An 8308-nucleotide genomic window follows, 5' to 3' on the forward strand; every position below is an offset into this window, starting at 1 on the left:
TCCTGTTAGAAAAAATCGCATTGTCTTAGTTTTATACCTGCAACATCAGTTTTGCTGTTCTCTTATACGCGTTGTTTTTTGTGAAATTCCATAATAACAAATTTTGTCACAATTATGTATTAGACGATCGAGACAAAAAAAATCTTATTTTTTAAAAATGAATTTTATACTATTGAACGCATATTGAAAGTCTTCAATTTTTTCAATTTGCTATAAAATTCCAATGCAAATTTATCACCGTTTTACTCGAATAAATTTGAGGTTCTGGAAATATCTTTTGCGTGAAACATATTCTTGTTATGAAGCTGCAAAGTAGAACGCACGGTCGCAGCACTGAAAATGTAAATTATATTGCAGATTGCATCGAACGAGACAAATTTTAGTAAAGAGTTGATTTTTTCGGAAAAATAGACAATCGAGTCTATGCCCGATACAAAATGGAGCCTGCCTACTTGTATCAAGTGCCTGGCGTTTCTGTTGGCCTGATACTCGACGTCGACAAACGGCTCTGGAGCGTTACAATTCGTACGGTATTTTTTTTTGGTTGCGTGTATAAGAAGATAAGCGGGGATAGCACGCACGACAGATCACCGTTATCTACATCGAAAGACGAAGAGAAAGAAGATGTAGAATGTATGAAAAGACATCATACTGCGCGAGCCAAAAAAAGATGAAAAAAGTAGGCAACGTTCTGTGAGTTCTTTCCGCGTATAAGTTCCTGATTAGCGGAACGGAGAATGTCGTCAATTTCGATTCTCGAAACGTTTATAATTAGACAGTGCCCAACGAAAATGCTCTTTTTTTAACGGCCGATTAGAAAAAGTAGCGGAGACAAAGAAACGGACGCAATTTATCAATGTTCACCTTTGTTGAAGCAAACAGTTCGGCGACTAAAACTAACCTCTATTTTTGTGTTATATTCAATAAAATACTACGCACTCTAGATCGTTATAACATCGTTAGAATTACATGTCGAGCATACACCGATTCGTGTTATTTGCGAGAGAAGAAAATAGCGAATGGGTCAAATGGACATGAACTTGTCCGTCACTCGGAGAAAAGTAACGTCTGCGATGATCAGAGAAACATACGAGCTAGGAAGTATAATCGCGCGAACCAGCAGCACCAGGCAAACGCAAACGCTTCGTTTCGTGCTTGTTCTCCCTCCCCTGCCTCTTCCACAACGCACACTTCCCCCTCCCCAATCGTGTTCTCACTTTCGGTGCTTCCTCGCGTCAGTCCTTTATCGCTTACATATTTGATGAGTCACGAACAACCCTTTTTGGTAACATAGTTAATTGATTATTTTATGAGAACTGTAACAGTTTAAATAGTAACTATTTAATCAACCTTATCAACATGTTCAATTGAAACGAAAATTTTTTCGAGATTTCTCAAAACATTTACGGACACACGTGATGCTGATGACCAAAAACAGTATGCCCTTCACTTCTCAACGCCTAGCTTGATGAAGCGTCCTAATACGAGTTTTTCTTGGGAAAAATGGAACCGGCGGGAAAAAATAAGAACGCTAAGACGTGGAACTGCCGAGATCGTGGACGGCAGTCTCTCATTTCATCGAACAAACTCTCGCGAGATCTCGCACCATTAATTTTTCTGTAACGTGTGTTAATCGAGGCGGTTTTTCTATTATCAAATAAAAAAGACTTCAATCAATTTTTGACATTACAGCAACTAGTTTTTAATTTCAATAACCGAAGCGTTGGCAACTATGAAAAAAGGGGACTGTTTTTGTTTTTTTTTTTTTTTTTTTAATTATAAGCTTGAATCCTCTCCTATTTTCGAATTGACGAATTTTTAGAATGAGCGATCTCCATCCTGTCACGCGTTTGTAAAAGGGAATAAACAGTTTAATCTGCGGTGAGTTTGAGGTGGTTTCGCATGTACAAGAGGAAAAACACTTGTAGCCGTGATGACTTTGTTATCATTTAGAGAGGAAAGATTACGCTGCGATTGCGCATTGACAGGTCGACTTTACACGACTCGTGACTTGTTTATATAAGAATCGTAAGCAACAGGGAGTTTACATCAGTTGTTGAACATCGAACCCGCACGAGTAGTTTTGAAAGGGTCACATAAATATATCTCGGGAAACGTTGGACTGGTAATAAGAGCAACGTTAAAATGGGGAAGCCGAAAGTATTGGTGACGAGCAGCGACACGCCACAAACGGGTTTGGATCTTCTAAGCCAAAGGTACGCGATTAAAAAATTATTGAATTTACTTCGCTTCGGAAAATAAATCGTTTATTCGAATGGTCAATTAAATTGCAGATGCGAAGTGACTATCATGCCTCAAGTATTACCCACGCAAGAGCAAGTCCTTCAAGCGTTTGCGGGCCACGATGCGATTTTCTTATCCGTTCATGTCGACATAAACACTGCTTTTCTCGATCTCGCCGGTAAGAAAATACTAACCTGTTTCGTACATATGTGTCATTATATCGGAATACCACAATCGTCAACTCTATCGATAAAAATTGTACGATTTCTGCAGGACCGAGCCTCAAAGTCGTATCCACAATGTCTGCTGGATACGATCATCTCGACGTGCCGGAAATCAAACGAAGAGGCATCAAGGTTGGCAATACTCCGAACGTTTTGACCGCCGCTGTTTCCGAAATCGCTGTTATGCTTATGCTCAACGCGGCGAGACGTGCTCACGAGGCGCGGCTCAAACTTGAAGCGTGAGAACAACCATTTTTTTCTATTATATTCAACGGACAAAATTGTAAATATTGACACTTTGTGTCAATAAGCATACGAATCGTGTTCGACTTGTTATAATTTAATAATATCGATACTCGAAAATGACGAATAATTTAAAAAACGTTTATTCTCCGAACTTCCAACGATCTTTTAAAATACCTTCGGGAACTCGGTCGATAAGACGGTTGTCCGCCGCGAATTTATAATAAACCATGAAAAGCTAATTTTGTGTCAAAAAGGATCCCAAATTCGTGGTGAAATTTTTTTTTTCATCTTTATGAAATTTCCTTGTACTTATCATAAGTTTCATCATCAAATTTCCACCAAAGACGATTTGATCATTTTACGTTTCTTTTCGGAATAAAGAAAAACGAAAAGCACAAAATCAGATTGAAATGTTAAACATGAAAATTGGCATTTGATCGCAGTGGTCAGGTGGGGAGGAGTCCTCAATGGCTGCTCGGAAAAGAATTACGGAATTCCGTCATAGGAATAGTGGGTTTTGGAAACATCGGCCACGGGATAGTGAAGAGACTCTGCGGTTTCGAAGTTAAGAGTTTCCTGTACACGGGACATTCCCGAAAGAAGGAAGAATTGGGTGCAAAATTTGTGTCCCTGGATGAGCTTTTGGCCCAGAGCGATTTCGTCGTCGTAGCAGTACCGTTGAATAACGAGACTCGGGGGCTTTTCAACGAGAACCAATTCTCGAAGATGAAATCAGACACAGTTTTCGTCAACGTGGGCCGAGGAGCTGTCGTCAAAACCGATGATCTCGTCAAAGCTCTTCGTAACGGAACCATTTTCGCTGCGGGACTCGACGTTACAGACCCTGAACCACTGCCAACTGATCATGAGCTCCTGAAACTCCCGAACGCCGGTAGGACCAAGAACAATTTTATTTCACTGCAGAAAATATCGGATTTAAACAACCGTTCGAACGATCTAAAAATTGTGCAAAAATGGAATAAACTCATCGTAACTCAATACAAACTAGAAACTAAAAATAAAACTGTTTCTATCGTCAGTATTGAGATAGAAAAATAAAATATCTAAAATGTTCACGGTTTTTTCCAGTTGTTGTGCCACACATTGGAAGTGCAACTGTCAAGACCCGACACGAAATGTCAAGAATCGCAGCAGTTAATCTACTCAACGGCTTGGACGGCATCCCAATGATTTATCCTCTTTGAAGATGACAGGAATATGACAAAAGAGGCAAAGGTACCATGGATGAAGAATCAAAATGCGACGTTTTAATATTTATCTTATACGTTAATTATGGAAAATCTTTTCTTACATTGATGCTTTTTTTCTGTAAAATGTAGATAATATTTGTATATATAATAAATGTTCATATATACATACTATGTTAATAATTTGATATATCAGTTCGCATTCGATGCCTTCAGTCGTGACCTGCACCATCGAGCATTAATATAGTACAAAAAGATCGTCCCGTGCGGTTGTATCTCCCCAGGGTACGACGAAACATTTACATTCTCAAGCCATTCGAAAATGTTCTTTCCGTTCTCACTTTTTCCTCGTACAGTTATGTATCTTCATTTTCATCTTTTATCACCCATAGTGAACCACAGGTAACCATCAGGCCTCTCCAACAGCGTTTCTCAGGTCGTTCAATATGGGATCAATTTTGCTCTCCAATGACAAAATGTGGCCGGTGTTGCAGGAGTGAGAGCCAATAAAACTCACTACCAAAGGCAATTTATTCATCTGTACCACCTGATAAATAGGAATTAAGCACATATGAAAATTCTCATTGAGCCGATGAAGTGATAATAGACAAGCAAGGGGATTACTTTCGGAAAAATTCTTTTGGTATTTCTTTGAAAAAATGTAATTAGGATGCAGGAGACAGAATGAAAATACCTGATAACTGCTATACATGCAAATAATGGTCTTATTTTTGCCAAGTCCCAGCTTGCTGCCTTGATCTGTGGCCATTGCAAAGGTCGATAAAAAGCTGGCTCTGGTTGCCAATTCGGGAACTTTGTCATTGGAAACAGAAACAACGGGTACGCCGTCGCGATCGGTGATCAAAATGCTATGAAGGCCTTCGACGCCGTTCAGTAGCTTGTAGAGAAATTTCTTGAGTTCCTGAAAGACCGCGTATAACCTGTCATTTTGACGTATTTCGTCGACTCTGAAATAAAAATTTTGTTTCACGTTTTCTTCACTCACCGCCGCCTGCATTTCGAAATTAACTGTCCTTCAAGCAATTTTATGCTTTGTTAAACTCGGTAGATCACAGAAATCACAAGAAATTGAAAAAAGTCAAATTTCGTCTCGTCGAAGAAAAGCCTCGCGAGCTGTCAATCTGGATGGCTTATGTTTTCAACGACGAGACGATTAATTTAATCTCGTATACACAACACTGGCGACACTCGCTTGTCCGGGATGGAACTAGTAACGGAGCGCGCATCGTCGAAAAAAAATATAATAATATAAATATGTATATAATATATGATATGCAAGCGATATATGTTTCATAAATCATTAATATATGAATGAGAAATATCTTGTACACCTAACGGTTCGGTTAGCGTATACTCTTACCAGTTGAATCTAATTATAATGGAAATTTTGGAGCTCAAAGACGTTAAAGCTGTAGCTGATATTATTCACGTGTATCCCGAACGTGTGAGAAACGAAGCAACACCGCTCGTTATTGACAATGGTGCGTTTTTAACCTCTAATTGAAATAATGCATTTTTTCCTTTATACACGTTTATGTTTTACCCATAATAAGATTCAATCTTTAGGAACGGAAATGTTTACTTTTTTTGTATTTCGATTTTTTTCTACTCACCTTCTTCAAATTTTATTATTCGTTGTGCTGTAAATTTGCGTTAATACATATATACATCGATTCTAGAAATATCTAACTCAGTCATCGAAAAAGTAAAACAACGTGAAGATTGAATAATTTTTAAACATTTACGTGCAGTGGAATATCTTTTTTGAATAATTTTCTCCGAAAACTTTCGTTTATAGGATCGTACAAATGTCGGGTGGGTTGGGCGACGGAGAAAGAGCCTCAACTGATATTCAAAAACCTAATAGCCAAGCCTCGCAAAGAAAGAGGCAAAAAGGATGGAGAACTGCAAGTGGGAAATGACATAGCGAATATCGAAGCTGTTCGTTTTCAGCTGAAGACCCAGTTTGACAGGAATGTTGTGACGCACTTTGAAGCCCAGGAGCAGATATTTGACTACACATTCTCGCATATGGGCATAGACACGGAAGGATCGATGAACCATCCTATAATCCTAACTGAAGCATTCTTGAACCCAAATTACTCGAGAAACTGTGAGAAATAGTATAAAAGTCGATTTTTATTGTTTTTTCAACAATTTTCATGATTTATTATTTTTCAGTGATGGCTGAACTGCTTTTCGAATGTTACAACGTTCCTTCCATCGCTTATGGGGTTGATTGCCTATTTTCATATCAGCACAACAATTGTCCACCGGATGGACTCATTGTCAGCCTTGGATATCACACGACCCATGTGATTCCTATACTTGATGGAAAAGCCGATGCTTGCAATGCCAGGAGAATCAATGTCGGTGGCTATCACATCATTTCCTACATGCACAGACTCTTGCAGTTGAAATATCCGGTGCATGTGAATGCTATTACACCTAGCAGAGCCGAAGTGAGTTTGCGCGGACTCTGCATAATTTTATGATGGACGGATTGCCAAATAAATATCACTGATACTTGCTCCATGAAAGAAATGGGAAATTTCAATGGCTGGAAAATATCTTGGGATCATCAGACTTGCACTGATTGCTCGATAGGAATTGTAAGTAAATTTTTTATTCAATATTTACTAATAGAAAAATAATCAATTGGCAGGAACTGATCCATGAGCATTCTTTCATTGCTTATAATTACCAAGAGGAAGTGAAAAAATGGTCCGACCCTGATCACTACGATGCCAATGTTTTGCGGGTCCAATTGCCTTACGTCGCCCCCGCAAGTACGCCAGGATTGACGGTAGAACAACAAAAAGAACGAAAACGAGAATTGGCGAGACGGTTGATGGAGATAAATGCTCGGAAACGCGAAGAGAGAGTAAGAAACCGAACAACATGATTTTTCAAAAATTATCTAATCACCAACCGATTCATGTTAATTTTTGTTCGTCTTACAGCTTGCCGAAGATGAGGAACAATTGAACCAATTGATGGCTGTTCAGGACCTTCTCGAAGAGGGTGAAACCGAGGAATTTGAGCAAGCCCTAAAATCATTTTCTCTTGCTAACGAGGCTGATCTCATCAAAATGATAAATAATCTCCAAGCCAAAGTCGAACGTACCCGACAAAAAATCGTAGCAGCAAATTCACAAGAAGAGAATATTGTGATCGAAGAACAAAAGCCAAAAATTAAGGCCAGTTTGCAACCGAAGGACCAGCAGGACACCGACGAATGGATTGCTAGCGTCAGGAAACGACGGTGAAATATTATTTCCAATTTATTTTTGAGTACTCGTAGAGCCCTGTAACGAATCCAAAAGACTTTAATTTTTGTTTACTGAAAAACTTGGTTTCATTTTATGAGTTTTGATGACAATTACTGGAAACTAACGAAAGTAATTGTTTAAAAAAGGCAAGAGATACTGGACAAACGTCTGGCGAAACGTCAGCGCCGTCAGGACATGGCGAAGCGTAGAACAGCAGCAGCACAGGAGAGAATGCGAATAATAAGTCAATTAGCGAGAAAGGAGAAGCGAGACGATGATTTCGGAATGAGAGACGAGGATTGGGACGTGTACAAGGTGATAAATCGCGAGGGTGGCGATTCGGATTCAGAATTGGAGCAGGAGAGATTGCTGGAATTGGAGGACGTTCTACGACATCACGATCCCGAGTTCGACGGTGTTGGATCAACGGTTCCATTGATACCGGGAGAGACGCACCAGTTGCACGTTGGTGTTGAGCGTTTACGAACGCCAGAATTGTTGTTCCAAGCGTCGATGATCGGTTCAGTGGAGGCTGGAATAGCCGAAACGATAGAATTCGTATTGAAACTTTACCCAGCAGAAATTCAAATGCGTCTCGTAGAAAATGTATTTCTCACCGGTGGTCCGGCCTCGATACCCGGTTTGCTCGAACGTTTGAATCGGGAATTGCGCGAGATCCGTCCGTTCGGGACAGGCTATCGTGTGAGCATAGCCAAAAATTCGAATCTCGACGCTTGGTACGGTGCTCGAGATTTCGGACTGAGTGGAAATCTTCCAGAGTATTTGGTTACTCGACGCGAGTACGAGGAGAAAGGAGGTGAGTACCTGAAAGAACACACGGCGAGTAACACTTACACGAGATCTCCGGATCCCCTGCCGATATTACAAATACCAGTTTCCTCCGAGCAAATTATTCTCGAGGACGCAATTGTCGACGTTGAAATTGAATGAACATGAGACAATTTAAATACTAAATAAATAATGCACATTCTAATTTTACAATAGCACTGTGAAGATACAATTGGCGATAAAACCCACCCAACAAAAAAAAAATTAAAAAATACAATCCCATAATTCAATCATATCTGCCAAG

The 8308-nt window shown here is 39.6% G+C and overlaps 3 protein-coding genes across 4 annotated transcripts; 2 read left to right on the forward strand and 1 right to left on the reverse strand.

The window, feature by feature from the left end:
• The first annotated feature begins 1960 nt into the window (after positions 1 to 1960).
• LOC122410659 (glyoxylate reductase/hydroxypyruvate reductase-like) lies at positions 1961 to 4102 on the forward strand. The gene is made up of 5 exons (XM_043418990.1): positions 1961 to 2216; positions 2295 to 2422; positions 2518 to 2707; positions 3158 to 3606; positions 3804 to 4102. Exons 1-5 carry the CDS (start codon positions 2146 to 2148, stop codon positions 3917 to 3919), a joined length of 954 nt encoding a protein of 317 aa, XP_043274925.1. The 5' UTR covers positions 1961 to 2145; the 3' UTR covers positions 3920 to 4102.
• Lamtor3 (Late endosomal/lysosomal adaptor, MAPK and MTOR activator 3) lies at positions 3977 to 6898 on the reverse strand. Of its 2 annotated transcripts, XM_043418993.1 has the most exons (4): positions 5304 to 5408; positions 4929 to 5150; positions 4617 to 4844; positions 3977 to 4469 (listed from the first exon to the last, which is right to left on the reverse strand). In XM_043418993.1, exons 2-4 carry the CDS (start codon positions 4938 to 4940, stop codon positions 4332 to 4334), a joined length of 378 nt encoding a protein of 125 aa, XP_043274928.1. In that variant the 5' UTR covers positions 4941 to 5150; positions 5304 to 5408; the 3' UTR covers positions 3977 to 4331. The 2 variants fall into 2 exon arrangements, with proteins under 2 accessions (XP_043274928.1, XP_043274927.1); XM_043418992.1 differs by lacking the exons at positions 4929 to 5150; positions 5304 to 5408 and adding an exon at positions 6876 to 6898 and having other exon boundaries at positions 4617 to 4890.
• Positions 5292 to 8219, forward strand: Arp5 (Actin-related protein 5). The gene is made up of 6 exons (XM_043418971.1): positions 5292 to 5424; positions 5742 to 6056; positions 6125 to 6405; positions 6609 to 6827; positions 6907 to 7208; positions 7362 to 8219. The coding sequence occupies exons 1-6, from the start codon at positions 5322 to 5324 to the stop codon at positions 8164 to 8166; spliced, it is 2025 nt and encodes a 674-aa protein (XP_043274906.1). The 5' UTR covers positions 5292 to 5321; the 3' UTR covers positions 8167 to 8219.
• The last annotated feature ends 89 nt before the right edge of the window (positions 8220 to 8308 follow it).

The sequence above is a fragment of the Venturia canescens genome, chromosome 5 (assembly GCF_019457755.1).
Source record: "Venturia canescens isolate UGA chromosome 5, ASM1945775v1, whole genome shotgun sequence".
NCBI classification, from domain to species: domain Eukaryota; kingdom Metazoa; phylum Arthropoda; class Insecta; order Hymenoptera; family Ichneumonidae; genus Venturia; species Venturia canescens.

What these genes read in the sequence shown, in the direction of transcription:
- LOC122410659 (XM_043418990.1), top strand. Translation starts at nt 2,146, where the DNA reads ATGGGGAAGCCGAAAGTATTGGTGACGAGCAGCGACACGCCACAAACG. An exon ending in TTGGATCTTCTAAGCCAAAG is followed by an intron (nt 2,217 to 2,294) that starts GTACGCGATTAA and finishes ATTAAATTGCAG; the next exon opens with ATGCGAAGTGACTATCATGC. An exon ending in CCTGAAACTCCCGAACGCCG is followed by an intron (nt 3,607 to 3,803) that starts GTAGGACCAAGA and finishes GGTTTTTTCCAG; the next exon opens with TTGTTGTGCCACACATTGGA.
- Arp5 (XM_043418971.1), top strand. Translation starts at nt 5,322, where the DNA reads ATGGAAATTTTGGAGCTCAAAGACGTTAAAGCTGTAGCTGATATTATT. An exon ending in TTACACCTAGCAGAGCCGAA is followed by an intron (nt 6,406 to 6,608) that starts GTGAGTTTGCGC and finishes ATCAATTGGCAG; the next exon opens with GAACTGATCCATGAGCATTC. An exon ending in GCTAGCGTCAGGAAACGACG is followed by an intron (nt 7,209 to 7,361) that starts GTGAAATATTAT and finishes TGTTTAAAAAAG; the next exon opens with GCAAGAGATACTGGACAAAC.
- Lamtor3 (XM_043418992.1), bottom strand. An exon ending in GCATGTATAGCAGTTATCAG is followed by an intron (nt 4,470 to 4,616) that starts GTATTTTCATTC and finishes CCTATTTATCAG; the next exon opens with GTGGTACAGATGAATAAATT.